Source organism: Falco rusticolus, chromosome 4, assembly GCF_015220075.1.
Source record: "Falco rusticolus isolate bFalRus1 chromosome 4, bFalRus1.pri, whole genome shotgun sequence".
NCBI classification, from domain to species: domain Eukaryota; kingdom Metazoa; phylum Chordata; class Aves; order Falconiformes; family Falconidae; genus Falco; species Falco rusticolus.
This window is the reverse complement of record NC_051190.1, coordinates 11,000,727-11,018,036: the sequence shown is the minus strand read 5'-3', so window position 1 is coordinate 11,018,036 and position 17,310 is coordinate 11,000,727. Positions and strand designations below refer to the sequence as shown.

Sequence of the window (17,310 nt, the reverse complement as noted above, 5' to 3'; positions counted from 1 at the left end):
ATAAAAAATTGTTGGCTCCAAGGGTCTGGTGGGTTGCCATCCCTGTCAATATCAGGTGAGGCTGAGCAGGATTTCAGTCAAGAGGAAAAACAAAAGCCCAAGGGCGAAGAAATCTGTGTAGCTGTGTTTTATTTAAAAGCTGGAGATTAGCTCTGCTTGTTCTTTCACAGTCTCTCTTTCCCTACCCTCTAAAACAAACAAAACCTAAAACCCTTAAGGGGCACTTCAAGCATAAATCTCCTTCTCTCCTTTTTGTGAAAGCTGCCAATGTAGTATGGACAGAGGCTGGGAGAGGATTGTTGCCAGGGAAGCATCACTTCCCTGTACGATCCCCTCTTGAGCGGATTAAACTCTAGTGATGTGAAAGTCCTGGTGACCACATAGGAACCAGGAGTTTGTACTGCATTTATACAAAAAGGTTGGCCTGATGGAATCAAGTGGTGACATCCTGTAAGCCCATATTGACCTTTGGAGCTGAATATCCAGATTTATTGACCTTAGAGTGTTCTTTTTGTGGAATCGAAGTCAAGATTTGTGTGTGTTACTTCTGAATGAAAACAGAAGTCAAGGAAGTGTTAACTTATTAACTGGCTGTCAGCCTCATTCACGTTAGTATCAGTAGATCCTGGTCTTGCCTGTAATGACAGAATTGCAGGACTAAGTCTCTAAACTCAGAGCTTTGAAGGGTGATGTGTTGGTTGTAAGATTGGTTTCAGAGGCAGACGGTCATTGCATGCTAGAGTAGATGCTGTGCCCAGGAGAGGTTAAGATGACTCTTTGAATTTCAAGTTGCTGTTAGAGTGTTGGTTCAGCAGGTTGCTGTTCTGGGATCAAGCAGACAAGGATTATGGAATTAGCAGGCATCAGGAGATGTAGCAGTGTTTGAGTGCTTCTGTGGAAGAAAAAGGTCCAGGTCCTGTGTAAGCCCTTTTGTTGGGTACGGTGTGGGCTACACAGTGGTCTTTCGGGTAATTGAAAAGAATGAGGTAGAGCCTTCCGCCACCCACCCCTTTTTCCCTTTTTATTTCTGTGCAAGAAGAGCTGCAGTAAAGTGTCATTAACTCAATGGAAGGACTGTTGGTGATTCTACACCATATGATGTAATCTCAGTTTCTCTTCCCTACTCATCATGTACACTGATGACCATCGCACTCCCCTCGAAGCTACGGCTATGGGTGGTCTTCAGGAAGAAGTCCTGTTGCTCTCTGATCGACGATTCAATGGTGGTAAAGAGCACTGTGTACTAAACCCTTTTCCCTACCCTGAATATCAATGCACTTTATACTTGCACGAGTGTAAGCTTAGCCTCAAAGTAAACCCAGCTTTAACTCTGGGCTTTGCTGGCTTTTGTGTTCCTGCTTAGGTTATTATTTCTGTTACTTCTACTCTGCAGAGCATGTTTTTGTAAGCTTTTTGTTTGTATTTTGAAAGCAGTAAAGATGTAGGTGCTGCCTCAGTCTAAAGACAATTACTTTGAAAAGACGGGAGTCTTAAAGTGACAAAGTTAAGCATTTAAAACTTAAAAATATTTAAAAAAATATCTTAATTAGCTCTCCATTGTGAGATGTGTTCTGATACAATGGCCATTTGCATGACTGCATTCTCCCTGCTGACACATACAAGGGAAACATTCCAGGGTTTGGGTGATGCTTCATGACTGACCTGTTGTGCCATGCTATTTTTTCTTCTCATTGAGTAATCAACTCCTTTATTTTTTGCGCTTCATGGGAGTCCTGCTGTCAATATGAAAGCAATTATTTGTGCAATTTAAGGAAAAAAAATCCTATTAAGAGAAATAATTCTAGCAGATGGGATTTGTTTGACCATAGCATGGGAATCTTTACTTCTACAGAACCCCTACTATGTGGGAAAGGGGGAAAAAAAAAAACCCAACCCAAACCAAAAACCCTCACCTGGGGATTGTATACATTTTCTTCTTTTAATATTAGCTTCCAACCTCCGTTGAGCCCCCTTTCACTTTGACTAGTTTCTGCCTATCTTTCTTAGTCTCTGAAGTCTTCTGCAGTAACATCTTATTCTGCCCTCAGATATTTCTGCCAGCAGTTTCAGGCTGCTGTAGGGGTGTGCATGGTAGAGGGGATTTGTTTCTGAGCTGTGGATGCTCTAGTGTTGTTATATCGTGAGCTCTTGAAAGGAAGGGCTGAAGGGAAAATCCAATCTAACTCTTTGCTCGAGATTGCTCTCTGCACAGAGATGGAGGCTGCAAGAATTTAGCTGCCAAAACACGGTCTTTTCCGAATGCATGCTGTTTCCTTTTTTGCTTCAAAGAACAATTGCTGTACTAGTATCCTAAAGTTAAGTTTCAAATCCCTGTTGGAAAATAGAAAGATGCTATAGTTAGAATTTATTTATCTTAATTTGAGGATAAAATGTGGATCTGATAGTGTAGGGAGAGCTTGGGAGATGACTGTGGGTTTTTACAAGTATTTTGAAACTGAACAGTTGTTATTTCAGTTGCCAGTGACATTGGTAGTCAGCTGTCCAAAGTACTCACAATGGTAAGCCCCCAAAAGAATGATTTTTCTTTTATTTAAAAAAGAAAAAATTATCTGTAGAGATTGTTTCTTTTCTTAGATAAACTCAGGTCATGTATGTAAGATTCTCCTAAGCCGCAAGAGCTAGATACATAAATTAAACAAACCGAGATTTGCACTCAGTTGCATGTTTTTAGGATCTGGGATTTCAAAAGAAGTGCACTTATCTTGAGATTTGTGGTAAAACTGAGAGCTGGTAGAGCTGCTGTGTATTATAACCTTACTTCTGTGTAGGGTCTCTTGTGGTCATAAGTCTTTGCAGTTAATCCAGGCTTTGTTATTTTGGGGGAATGTAGTTATTGTGGAAAGTTGCATTCCCTAGGAGAAAAAAACATCTTGTGTATTTAGGGCTGCTACTTTGCTGAATTGTGAATAATTACAGCAGCTACTTGGACCCTATTGTGCAGCCCACATCACTGGCAGGACATGTCTGTAACTGATGTAGCTGAGCAGGCTGCTGTGTTCTGGGATGGTATCTGTGATCGTTGCCACTAACCTATCTGGTGATCTCTTCAGAATTGTCCAGTACCTTTGGGCTTCATACTGCTGTTGTATAAACCACACCTGTCAGGCTGTCCTGAGCCTTGCCGAACGTGCTTAGGAAATCCTCTGTTAAATTGGGTTACCTTTTTGAAGGGAAAAGGGGGTAAAAAAGAACCATGTCCAGTAGATGGTAAAATTAAATATTGAAGATGAGGAAATGAACAAGTTTTATTTCCCCTTTAAAATTAATCCTGCCCTATTTTGCATATGTGGCAGTTGCAAAGTTCCATAAACAACCAACTGCAGAATAGAACAGTAAAATTTTTGCTGCATTGTCATTTCAGGTATTTATCACTCTAAGTGGAGATGCCTTGCTGTAGTCACTACAGCCTGTTCCTTACAGACCAATTTCTGCATTTAATTTTGACTTCACTGGGTCTATGCTGTTAAAATTGTAAACAGTTTGGATTAGAATATGGCATGGAATGACATGATCGCTCTTACTTTCATCACATGCTACAGAATTTTAGCATACTACACATCCTGCACACAAGAGCAGGATGCATGTGCTACCTTCTGTTTGGCTTTTTGTTGTCCTTTTTAGGTGTTTCATTTTGCAAATTCAATACACTCTTGCTGTAATTTCAAGTGTGAAAACATTTTTTTCTTTCTTGAAAAAGAATATAGCTAACAGTGTTTTTTATTATGTGTCTATACAGTTTGGCTGAGCAACCTCAGAGCACTGGAAAAAAGTAAATCCTGTAATACCTTATATCTCCTAGAGCAAACGGGAATATCCTTTTTTTTTTTTTTTTTAATTATTTCATTCTCATCCAGTTCAGCATAAGAAGCCTGATACTTTCCTCTACAGGCTTAGGATGCTTCAGTGTGTGCCTTGAAAGATGCTGAAAGCCCACGTACAGCTTCTTCTGAAGAGTAACAAAATATATGTATGTCTGGTAAAAATTTATATCCGTTCACTGCTGCTCAGTTAAATGTTGTCCTTCTGGGAAAGAAAGGCCCTTTTTCTTGCTAAGGGCTTACAGCTAAATGTGAGGGATTCAGAGGATCCCTGGGGATTCAGTTATGGGACTGAACTGCCAAGACATGGTACTTTTTAAAGTGATCATTGAGTGCTCCAGAAAATGTGCCGGGGACTTGCACGTTTTAGAATTGCTGCTTTAAATGTTTAAGGTGGAATTTTATTTTGAAGAGTTACTTGTTATGGTGAGACAACCCAAGTACTATGTGCGCAGGTGGAGTGTGGGATTTCAGGGCAAACCTTTCACGAGGAACTGGCTCTGTCCTGCTTCCAGCGGGCAGCTTTCTCCCAAGAGCCTTCCTGCTTCTGTAGAGCATGGAAGCGGAAGCCATGAAATCTAGCTTGTGTTCCCAGGTCTGTAGTTTATACAAGACCAAAGAAGGAATTATTTCCTTCACCTTTATTTCTACTTTTTTGTGTACAAAATTGGATGTTACCATCCTCGGGTGTTACAGTCCTCACTCAAGGCTCTGCAGTGTTTGGGTGAAAAAATATTTACGTTCCAAGCCTTTACGTAATTTAACTTTGATCTTACTAAGTGTCTCCAGAAGGGTAGCTCATGCATTCACATTGCCCTCTTGCAATGAAATTTCTTTCCCTTTCTGTAAACTGTTTGTACTTATTTACTTGATTTTGATCATTCATCCCATGGGCCTTTCACCTTCCCTTTCCACCAGTGTTTGTTCTGGTATCTTTTTGAAGTCTGAGTAAAAGCATACACCATGGGGGCTTCCTGGAGGCATGGAGCTTTGTGGTTTGCAAATTGTAGGCTATTTGAAGTATTGTCTCACAACAGTGGCCAGTGCTTAGTGGCTGGGAACTGTTGTGTGACAAGGACGTTAACCTTGAGCGGCTTATCCATGTTTTGAGTTTGGGGAAAAAAAAAATAGTTGTTCTTAATAGTGTGCATTGATTTCAAGGAAGTGTGTGTAAACCGGTCTTTGGTTTGTGTTTTCACAAAGGGATCTCAGTGTTAAATGAAGAATAGGAAATAACTGGAGCTTCAATAGACCTGTTTTTTTGGTTGGTGGTTGGTTTTTTTTTTTTTCGGGGGGGGGGGGGCGCGCGGGAATGCTGTAACATGATTTTGTATATTATTACACATAAACAACAAAGGCATTTCTTGCCTGCAACTACAGTATTATTGCATTAAGAAAAGCTGCAGAAAATACTTTGAAAGCACTTAATACCTGTAATAAAAATTATAGGTAGAGAAAACCATCATCCTGCTTAGAAAAGTCTGGTATCTGAGGTTGTAACTTCAGTCACAAGAATTTCATCTTGTCTACTTTCATGCTGTGGGCTTTGTCATAATAGTTTTTTTTTTTAAACCTCTGGGTGCTTAATTCCCCCCACCCCTTTCCCCCTTATCCCCCCCCCCCCCCCCCCAACTATTCCAGATTAGGAAATGGAGACAATTTGGTAATTCAGGGAACCTGTTACAGTTACAATTTACCAGTTACAACTGATGAGCTACCTGGTTTCATTTTTCCCATGTCTTCTAATCTCCTCCTACTCTCTCTTCCTTACCCAGTCCTCTCTCTGGCCATTTACCTTTTCTTCCTCTTGCAGCCCCTTCCTCTGCCAAGCAGCCTTGCCCACACGATCTTGAGCAGCCTTAGCTGCTTTTTATTTTTTATAAAGTAAATATATTAGCTACAGAACCCTGAACCAAGAAAATGGACCGGTGCCATCCCTTCAATTACTTCATTGTTTCATCCTAAACTGTCTCTTTGTATATAAATGCAGAATATTGGTTTGTATGGTACAGCCTTTTGCTGTGCACCTGAGGATTTTTAATTCGGTATGTGGTTTTCCTGCCAGGTACATATTTACTTCTGAATGCATTTTTTTTACCTTCTCAGTTTTCTGTCTGTGAAAGAACAACGTTTCCTGTTTCTAATTTGAACAGTTAATGTATGGATGCGTTGGGCAAGGGGCAGTTTGCCTGCCTGTTCCTAAAGTATCGGCTCATCAGGATTGGTATTATAATATGAATACAACATGAAGAATATGCATTTGCTTTCTTTATGATTGCAATGAATTATCTTTTCAAGCTAGCACAATGGTAACATGGGCTGTGCCAAGCAGCATGTGCCAGGTAACACTGCAGGCACGAGAGAAAGAAGATGTTTTCAAGGACTGAAATTGTGGTAAAGAATGCAAGTTTCTGTTGACAGGAGCAGGCTGTATATCATGAACTGAGGATTTTCTTTTCATGGCTCATTACAATCGACTGTTCTCACAAGTACCTCCTCAGAAGATGTATGAAGATTATAGTCCCTCTGGAGTTCATGTGGAAATTGATGCCGGGTTCCCCAATACCTGACTTTTTTCCCTACTTTTTCTTCATATTTTCCTTGTTATGCTCTTCAGTAGTTTGAGGACATAATGCAATTGGTTTTAGTTAGTGATTTATTTTTCTGTCTTGAAATTGTGCACATTCAGAGCAGGAGTTACTTATTCAGTAAATTATCAGCATTTTAGTTTTTACTTTAAGTGAAACTTAAGCTTATGTTTAGTGACCCAGTCTCTGTCTTGAGTTGCTCTTCGATTTAAAAGAAGTTGAATATTTTAAGAACCCTTTTCCATTGACTAAGCTGGGTGAAGGCTAAACAGAAATGAAAGGTTTTGGAGAAAATCCTAAAATATGTATAACTTCTAATATTTGCCAATTTATGAAAATCAAATTAGTTTCTCACACCTGTGAAAATAGAATAACTTGAGTATTTGTCTGGTTGATCACTGCATTTCACTAGTGTTTACTCTTAAATATGTGATTAAGTTTCAGAGTATGCTGGAGCAAAAGGAGGAGTAATTCTCATGTAGAACTTGTTTCTAATAAGCAGAGGGGGGAAAAATCCCAGTTTTATTTGGCATTTGGAAAAAATTAAAGGTAGATTAACAACAGATTTTAAACGTCTTTATTAAAGCTCAAACTCTTACAGAAAAATACTGATACTTGTAAGGAGACTGTGCTATAGAGTTTTGCAAATGAGTTTGAATAACCTTACTTTCTCTAATTTTCACAAAGAAAGGCTGGATTTGCAATATACACAAATGGTTGCTTTGGGGATGGTTAAGGAGAGAGAGAAATCCTTTAAACATGGGGGAAGGGTCTCTGTTACTCGAATCTAAAGTTTCCTGGTTTTGCTTGTTGATGGCTGGGAATCTCCCATTAAAGACCTGTTGATTCTGTCTGTACTTGAAGCTTTTACTCCTAGATGTGGTTTTGATTTCAGGACACACATACATATGGATTACACACATAATAAGTGGAAGCATGTTATGGATTCCCTGCTACTTTCATTGAACCAGGTAGTTAGAATTGGTTTGGGATGGAAAAGGAGGAAAAAACCAGCTGTAAGCAAATTGATGGAGGGTATTTCAGTCCACCCCTGCCGATTATTTCTAATTGAAGCTGTCTGAGCCAGTCTTAATACAATTTAGTTATCGCCAGCCAGAAGGATTTTATTTATGGAATGGGGCCTGTTGGAACTTCCTCCGACCCCAGAGAAGCTGTGAACAGGAGAGAGCTGATCAAGCAGGCATGCCTGGCTAGCGTATGCATTTCTTTAATAAGGCAGGGATTGATGTCTTTTGCAGTTCAGGGGTTAGGTAAACAGCAGTCCCTCGGTTCAAGGCTCTCCATGTTCAGTTGTTTGTTTATATGGATCTCAGAAGGTTAGGTTAGCCTTCTTGACATCCCAGAGGAGCTTTCCTGACCATGGTATAACCTCATGTGCTCCAGAGCTGCTCAGGAGGTGTCGCATCCCTTTTTAGGAAAGGTGCTGGCAGAGTGGAGTATCTGCAGCTCGTACCTAGTCTCGAAGAACGGTGAATGTAATCAGAGTGGTTGGAGCACTGTGTCTGTCTTCAGTTACTCATAATTTGCATGTGTAGTGTATGTAAACTACTGTGCCTCCATTCTGGGCCTTGATATTTGCACACAAAAATGACTAGAACATAATTTAGGCTCTTGCTGAATTGCAGTTTTGAAAAAATCAGTGACATACATGACTGATTTCACCAGAACTTTGAGGTTAAGACTTACAAATCTGTGCTTCTATTGACTTGGTAGTGGTAGTCCATTAAACTGAACAGGATAAACCCTGAATGAATAAGTAGCCATGTTAATAATTTTTATTTAAAAATTAGCGATGGTTATGTGTTTGAGCAGTACTGTGAGTTACAGCGTGCATTTCATGAGGTTCATTTCCATGGCTATCATATCCCAGTCTTCCTTCTCCACAGAGACTGGTGATGGTTGCATGAGAAGTGACAAAAGAATGGTGCAAATTCATCTGCATCTTGTTGCAGTGTAGTGGTGATGAGTGGAGTTCTGGAATTTGAGGATGACTTTGCTTAGGGTTAGAAGTGTGTTTTATCATGCATGTGTCTGGCTGCTTTTAAAATGTGACATGTTATGAAGTTGGCTTAAATCCCAGATTTTGTTGAATCGGTTTTCGCTGATTTGGTGTCTGACAATTCATATTTCATTTTTCTGCAGCATCTCCAGTCTGTAGCCGTGCAGACCCAAACAGATGTTAATAAACTAGCCACACACCTACATCACGGCTTGTGAAAAACCTTGCATACAGAAGGGGGAAACTGAGGCACAAATGTGGGCTGTGAATTACCACTGGACATTTTTAAGGGAAATCTGTACTGACCCTTCCTGTCTTGTAACCTGCAGCATCATGCTGCTTGACCTGCAGTGTTGTAGTTTTCTTGGGATAGGTTTGTGCCAACCCTAGAGCTTTTCAGGAAACCTGAACTTTCTTTGGTGGTCTTAAATAGGGTGCTATTAAAGTATCCTGTCTTGTAAAAACCCATATGGGTGGTATTCCAGCTGAAAGGTGAGGTGTTCAGAGGGCGAGGGGGAGGCCACTTCCATGCTGGCTGAGGTTTCAGAGTGCCAAAATATGAACATCTTGTCGCTTTTAAATAATGTGTGGGGTCTGACTTAACTGTTGGGTTTCGTATTTAATCAGTATTAGTATGATAACAGGAATGTGACAACTGAAGCGAACACAAAGAGATTATCTTCTTAACCAAATGCATCCATTAGCTAGGAAATATAGATTTCTATTAAATGAAGCAGACAGATGGGCTATTGGAGGTGACTGAGAACAGGAGGGGGAGAGGGCTAAGAGGTGAAAGTTGAGGTTTAGAAAATCTCTATAAAAATAAAAACAAACCATCGATCTTGATGGTTGGCGTTTTACCCTCCCGTTGCACTTTAGGGATGGTGCTCCGATTCCTATCGAGAACATTATGCTGAAACTTAATCTAACAGAGCACTTACTCCTGCCAAACTCTGGCTCAGCAACTGCTCTGCTCCCCGAGAAAGAAGTGGCCAACAAGGCTTCGAATGCAGGACGGTGTTGTGCCATCTTCAGGAAAACTGTTGCTTTGAGATCCCAGGGGAAGGCAGATTGGATCTTGTCTCTCTAGTCTTTTTTTTCCTTTTTGGTAGAGAAGTGCTGTTGGGGAAACAAAATCATGTTACAGCAGTTCAGAGCAGTTGTAAAGTAAATTATTCATCTCTGTGTGTATGTATATGAATCCCCGTCTAAGAACTGTTGTAACCATGTTTATAGCCAATGTTTGAAACCAAGGTTATAATAGTATAAATAATTTTAGATAATGCAGATAAGAAAATAACAATTTAAAAAAAATTTACAAGATGGACAATTCACTAAGATAGATGGAGTAACATAATACATTAAAGAAATATCTGTAACAGCGCAAACATGACACTGGTGACAGGGAACATCTGTCTTGCCAGCCATCCCTGGGCTGGCCACAGCCTCATGTTGCTGCCACCAGCCTGGGGAGCCACATGTGCTCCATTGCAGGAGTGAGTGCCGAACCCTCAGCATTAATAGGGGGTGGCTCTGTTCCGCCGCAAGGGCGGGGTAGTTTTATTCGGGGGGTTTGTGTTGATATGAATTCTAAGTATGTTTTCCTTGAAGAAATTAAAGGAGCCACGTGGGATGGTGCTGCCTAGAAAGAGTGGAATGACTGAACAAATCGGAGTTCATTTTTCTGAAAGTTGTACCTAATAATGGGACCTGATAATTGTGGAAACAGTTTCGCATGTGAGCAGTAAGAGTCTGGTTGGCTGCAAACAGTTTTTCACTAGTTACTGGCATCGTCCATCCCGTTTTGATTTTGCTGGATGTGATTATTTCTCCCCCTGGATTTTGAAGAAGGTGCCAAGCTTCCTTTGGCCAAACTTTGTGTGGAGTTTTTCCATTTGGTGATGGTGGATAGATAAGAAAGGGGGGAAGAAAGGTGTGGCAGGAGGAAGAAGCAGCATCCCTCCTCTGTCTGCTGTTTCCAGGCTTCACATGGAATTTCATAAATGAATGTTATGTTTTTACTTAAATTCACTGTCTTTGCACTACTTCAGCTTGATTTTCCTCTTAAACCTGAAGTATTAACAAAAATGGGACAGCTGGAAGTCCAAAGTGGACTTTTCTTGTCCCTTTACACTTGGCTCACTGTCCATCTCTGTGAGCCAGTGCCAAACTGACTGGATCATCTGAGGGAGCACAAAGACCTCTAGATCCAAGATGCTTTTAGAAATGCGAACTTTAAAACCAGATTGGTTTTGTATTTCCCCGTGGTGTCCCTTATATACTGATTTTTAGGGTGTTTTTTCCCTTCCCCAACAGGTCATTGCTAACAGGGAGGAGAACAGATCTTGGAGAAAATGGGTGGAGGCAGGTGATGGGTTAGAGACAGCCGCCTGCCACGGGGCCGAGGGAAGGCTGCAGCAGGGCCCTGCTCCCCAGCAGCGGCAGAGACGGGAGGTGTGTGTGCTCCGATGGCTTCGTGAGGGGGTGCAGGAGGTGTGGAGCCGTTTTTCAGGCTGCCCTGTCATTCCCGCTTGGGAACCTGACACATGGGCCCACTTTCTTGTGTGTGGTGTTTTGTAGGAGGGAGGAAGGTGACTGAGTGGCTAGCCCCTTGACAGGGCAGTTTTAAAACATTCGTAAAACTTTTATTGGGCTGCCACCCTTACAGATAAATATTTTCTGAGTTTATGGGCCTATTTTAAAGATTGAAGCTTAATAGCAGCTTTGTAGCCCTATCCGTCCCCAAAATAGCCTTTTGGCAAACCCTACCTCTGGACGCTGCCATGCTTTTCTAAGTTTTTGGAGTTTCTTCATCACTAAATTATTAGCCTTTTGCCTCCTTCCAGCTTTGTATGACTAAATGGGACCAACTGTTAAACGAGGCTTTCCCCTTCCCCCAGCCTTGCTGAGAGCTGAAAGCTGATCCAGTGTACCGTATTTGGTCATCATGAAAGGAGAAAGATTGCAGTATTTAAATTTATTTCCTTTATTGTGTTTTAGAACTGCTTTATTTGTGTCTCAATTATCAATCTTTTCTTAATGCTGCTTGTGATTTTCAGATGGTACAGGCTGGTGACATTTCAGATGTGTACTGGCATTTTTCAGGCACTTTCTCAACACGCTTCCACAAATATAAAAGCTTTACAGCGCGTCTCTGCATTAAGTGGGGAAACCAGTGGGCTTGCAGCCAAGGCTATACAAAGGAATGCTGTATGTAGTGCTTGGAGGAAGATGGAGCTGCAGTTTGAACATCCATGCCATTTGATTTTGCTGTGGTGTATCCAAAGAGGTTTCATGAATTTCAGCATGGGCTTTTGCTCAACGCTAACCCAAGATGTGTGCATTTTGGCTGCTCTTGGGAGAGCTGTGTATGATCCCTGTGTAGTTCAAGTCCTGAAAAATGAATGGTTTTGGTACCTGGAATGTTGCTTCATGTTACTGGCTCTTTGTATTACCCCATACAGTTGTTGGTTGATCTTCCCACTTTTCTTAGCAGGTACAGTTGTAATAGCTAGAAATGTACTGTTCCTTTTTTTCATTTGCTCAGCTGTGTATTACGACACTAATTTTAATCACTCATTTCCTGAACAGCAAACTTCTGTCATATGGGATTGTATATGGTGTCCTTTGTCTTATCCCAGGTTTTTCAGGAGGGGTGGGGGGGGGCGTGAGGCTTTTTCTGTGCAGTGCACAGAGTGCAGGAACCCCTTTTCCAGTATGGGTGAGTGCTGGTCCCTCAGGCATATTCAGAAAAGTACATGGAGTAGGAAGTTACTTGAAGGTTGATTCAGAGGTTCTTGGGAAAGACTAGACTAGTGATAATGATACAATAGGAGCTTCAGGACAACAGAAGAGACTAGAATAAACTTTAATTCCCTTAACAGGGTTGCTTGGTCCTAACAGATTTTAAAAACAACCAACCCCACTTGCTTTATTTTGGGTGAGGCTGACAAATCTTATATAGTTAGGGAACTCCCTTTTCCAGACCAGTATTCAGTAATACATTTGCTGGCTTGGGTTCCCCCTGCTGCCCCCCGCTCCCCCCCCCCCCCCCCAAAAATAGAAATATCTATTTTGATACAAAACAATACCCTGAGACTTTTGTTTCTGTATTTCCATTACTTCTGTTATTTATGTTGGCACATCTTGGGACTTGTCCTAAAAATGGAGCTGATGAAATAATCACAGCTTTCTGGACATCTAGAGCCTCAGTCCTCAGAACCATCTAATTTATTGCTTAGATGAGGAAACTATTTACTTCTGCAGGACTGTTTTTCTGCAAATGTGACAGTGATAATTAAAGAAAAAACATAGGAGTGGGTGAAAGTAATGTATTCAATGTAAGAATGAATTCAAACAGCTTGGATGCTTAAATAACTCGCCACAATCTGCCTGTCTCGGGACAAGGCAAAGATGTTCAGGCATGGTGTTCTGCAGGAGACTGGTGACCTCCAGCAGTGTATGCGTTACATGCAGAGGTCTTGTCTGGCATGATTCTGGGCAGAGCTGGGCAGCTTGCATTTTTCTACATTCATATGTGAATTTTATTGCTGTATGAGTATAATGGATAGTAACTGTTTCAAGTCCTTTTCCCTGGCACTTTGTAGTAGTAGTAGTACTCCTGATAATGCCTGCATGTTTCAGAAGCAGATGGAGTTTATTCTTTTACCCTAGTGAAGGAAGGTATTACATATGTTCCGAAGGCATGGAGCAGAGATCTAGAGATTAAATAAGTTGCCAGCAGGTTTATGGCAGTGCTGTGACTGTGAAGTTTTAGCTTACCACTAGTGTAAGAGCATCTCCTGGACCTTTTGTAGTACGCTTGATTTTAGGTTAGTTATCAGGTTAGACAGCAGTCTGTTGTCATTGATTGTTGATGATGATTTTTTTTTTTTTTAAATCGCTTGTCATAGTGGTGTGTTTTGATCCATTGTTTTCATTCTCAGCTGGGGATTAATCTTCAGAAGAAAACTGGTGGTTACCTAATTCATGAGACTTGTAAAACAGTCTGGTAAGATAACTAAAAATGTACTTTCAGGAACTATCCCATCTTAGACTGAGATGTTGCCTGGACGGTCTAATGATTTTCCTTAATTTCTAACATCTTATTGTTGTAAGGACACAAAAAGATGAGTTTTTTAGCAAATACATCTTAAGGTTTTGGTTTTTTACTCTATCTGGTACCTTCTGATCATGTCATGACAGGACTTTTCCCATTTCAAACCACTTGATGCACGTTGGTGTTCCTGCCACAGCAAGATACTGTACTAAGCAAGATGTTCTGTAGCCTATGTCTTTTCATTTGTTAATAGGTTGATACATAACGTGTATAACTCACGCTTGTTGTTTGATATCCTGATAGGAAGTTTGCATGCCACCCTGCTCTTGGTACTCTGTCACATAGTCACAGGTACTTGGTTTCTGAGCTGCCCCCTAACAGGAGTAGGGCTTGCTCCAGCCATAGGAGGGGCCGTTGTAAAGGCTCCTGGGTGTGTGGGGGCAAAGTGTAAGGCTTGGGGGGGCTGCTCTCTTGGATCTGGCTTCTTCACTTGATTCTTGTTATGCTACAAGAGGGGGGCGTGGTGGTGGTTGGTTTTGGGTGGGTTTTTTTTTTGGTTAAAGGCCTGGAAGATTGTTTCTAACTTCTAGCGCAATGGAAGTATGCCTTGTCATATGCTATTTTATATTAAACCTTTTTTCAATTACGTTTTAAAGAAAAAGGAAAACGTAGCGGCAGGATTTTGTCCTCCTTTTTGATGAAGGACAATTGTGAGCAATTTTGGAGAAAAAATACTGTAACAGTGAATGTACATATACCAGAGGTTCTTGTAGATTCTTTCCCAAAATAACAGACCAGCGGTAGAAAATTTCTCCCTGTCTACATAATAGAAGAAATGGATACAGATAGCAATTAATTACTTTCTCAATATACTGCAGGCCAAAAAATATCCATAATGAGGGTGTAGGTACAGAAATTGGCAGCAGACATTATTCTTAGTTTTATAGAAAATATAAAAAATTTAGCTGTGTTTTCCACCAACAACCTTGGAAGGTTGGAACCAGCAAGCCTAGGCAAGCTGAGAGACGCTTCTGGTTCTTATTTGACTTTTGAACTCTATATCTACCTTTTCCTTTTTGTGGTTTAAATTTCACATCCATCAAAAATTAACACTGCTTAAGGATGTAATTTACTTAAATCAGAATTGTGGTTCTGATGGGAATATATGAACTGCAAACAGGGATTCATGCTCTGGAAGCAGAAATAGTGAAACAAGGAACAAATACAGCTTTGGGGGAAAAAATACAGTTCTCAAGTTTTGTTGTAAAATAATTAGCCTTCTGTGGTAGGCACAGAGACCATAGAAAAAGCACAGGAGCTGCTCAGTTGCCTGTGATTTGACTTAAAGTTTATGACCTTGAGTAACGTGCCTGCTCAACCGCACTTAACAAAAGCATATTTGATGAAATGTTAAACTCATGAATTAGATCTCCACGAAAAGCCTTTGTTAAAATTTGTAAAATCAGAAATAAATCAAGATCTTCAGACCTCAGTGAAGCTGTTTAAACATGAAATTAAAAGGAACAGGCTGTTTAATCAGCAATGACACTTTGTAAACTTAATAAGATGGAGCTTTTCTTCGTATTAAAAAAGGGCTGTGTATTTCAAGGTATTGTATAAAGAATTGTAGCATTATGAAACCCGTTTTGTAAGTGGGGAAGCTGAGACAGAGATGAAATAATGCTGTGAACTGATAGAAGCCAAACAAGCAAAGCTGCCTAGGCCTGGTTTCTTAATTTCCAATCCAAATGTCTATCCGTTAGGGCTATAATAACTTGAGAGCAAGTTGTATTACAGTTTTGGGGCTTCTGTAAGGCAGTACTTGTTCCTCCGTTTTCCTTAGTATGAGCAGCAGTTATTGGTTCAATTGTATTCTGATTTCAATCATTGGATGTCTAGAGTTACTCCCAGTTGACACTTACAAAACTGGTAGAATCCAGTTTATTTATGAGATAATAAATGTGTTGTCCCCGCTACATGCAGCGGCAAGCACGTGTATGCCTTGCATAGAGCTGTCAGCCCAGGGGCCTGCATGGCATCTGAGAGCCTATTCTTCTCTCTTTCATTGCCTGGTGAGTTGGTTTTGTCTGCTTTAGTAATACATTGGAATTATTGTTATTATTTTGTTGGTTGGGGGGGGGGTATGTAGTTGGGTACTACTATGTTGAAACAAAAATAGGAAGCGTTTCCTTTGACTGTTGCACTAGATGTTATGATCAATGTATAACGATGAAAGTACAATTTTTGTTTTCTTGGAGGGCTTTTACCCTTATTTTTCACTTTTTAGGGGTTCAGTTCTGATGCTAAAGCAGTGCTTTTGAAAACTGGAAATTTCTATGGAAAGTTGGATAGGTTTTTAGGTCACAAGAAAGTTAGAAATGCACAGTGGCTCTGAATGTTAACTTTTCACTTTGTCCCTGGAACTTTTGAAGAGAGACTTGCATTTTTTTGGCATTGGTCTAGTAGTCTGGTCTTCATAGACTTGCCGTCTGTAGTGTCTTTGTGCTAGTGTTCCCCCCGGGGCACCATCTTATGTTTTAATTTGCAGTTTCAGTTGCTGATGTATGGGCTCTTCTGTTAAATAACTTTTATTTTCTATGCCATTATGTCTACACACATTACTTGATTTGTGTTGCATACAAAATGTTTTCCCCCTTGTATTTGGAACTGGTTTGTAACAGAGTTGCTGTTGCATAATTCTGACTGAAAGTTACAACTTTTATCAACACAAAGTGCTTGTTCTATTTGAAAAATTTGTGTTTTCCACTCATCACAAACTATTTATCCATTATGTGAGCTGGTTTTTATTATTTAAATAAAACTATTTCATACATGCTGCACATTAGCAATTGTTAAAGATTTGCTGGTATGTAGAGCACTTACTGCTATGAACACAAGTGAAGAGCTTCTGTAAACAATTGATTCAAGATTTCAAAATAACACAAGTGCTGAGGAAACTATTGCACTCAACTATACTGTCACATTTCCGTGGATTAATGAGTTGCTTTTCATTATATCAGTGACTGTCTGAATGCTCAAACCCCATCACAAATGTGCTATAAATTCATAACCTTAGATCTCCTTTTAAATCCCAGTGAAGATGTTCTGTCGTGCATATGATGTGCTGAGGAGGACGTTCACAGTTACTGAAGCTTAGCTGATAGGCACTAACCTGCTTCTGTCTCTGAGCTGTAAAATGACAAATTGTTGAAAAATGTATCCTTTGTGCCAAGATGAGCCATTTCTGCCTGCAGTTGTAGAGTGCTTTAGGGCAATTCAAGAAAATATTCAGATGTTGGCTGGAGAATACATTTAATTCTTCTGAGTTGTGAGTATTCATTCTATCAGTGTGTGCCTATACTTTTCTCACTGGTACTCATAAACTTACTGTGCTGAGAGGTTCCCAGCCTCCTCATGCTTTGTAGTCTTCCCGCCTCTCTTACTTAACCTCTCCTTCACTTATATTTTTAGCTTGCTGTGTCTGTGATGAAAAACACTGTAAATGTGAAGATAATCCAGTGGCTATCGAATCCTTTGCTTAGGATTCCTGCTGTGGCAGGCATGTCAGTGTCATTAATCTGGTCAAGCTTGCAGGTTTGGCTATTGTACTTTGTGAAGCGTGTTGAATCTGTTCTATTTAAATAGGTAGTATTACAATTAAGAAATTTTTTTTCATTAATCTGCCCTTTTGAAATTACATCCAAAAATTCTGGAAGCTTAACTGAATTTTGAAACGCAGGCTGGCCATGTTTGGCTTGGGAAGGCTGAACACTCATGCAGTGCACGTCACTCCAGTGTATACTG

At 40.4% G+C, this 17,310-nt stretch overlaps 1 protein-coding gene across 3 annotated transcripts in view; it reads left to right on the top strand.

Annotated features, from left to right (window-relative positions):
- Window positions 1–17,310, top strand: part of EEFSEC (eukaryotic elongation factor, selenocysteine-tRNA specific) — a 128,735-nt gene that overhangs the window by 92,910 nt on the left and 18,515 nt on the right. Inside the window, exon 7 of one of the 3 annotated variants that reach the window (XM_037385177.1) lies at window positions 15,490–15,578. The exons of 1 other annotated variant lie outside the window; for it this stretch is intronic. In XM_037385177.1, coding sequence (XP_037241074.1) covers window positions 15,490–15,578 — 89 coding nt within the window. Of the gene's footprint in view, window positions 1–10,763; window positions 10,790–15,489; window positions 15,579–17,310 lie in introns of those variants that run through there. One more of the 3 variants, XM_037385178.1, reaches the window with a different exon arrangement.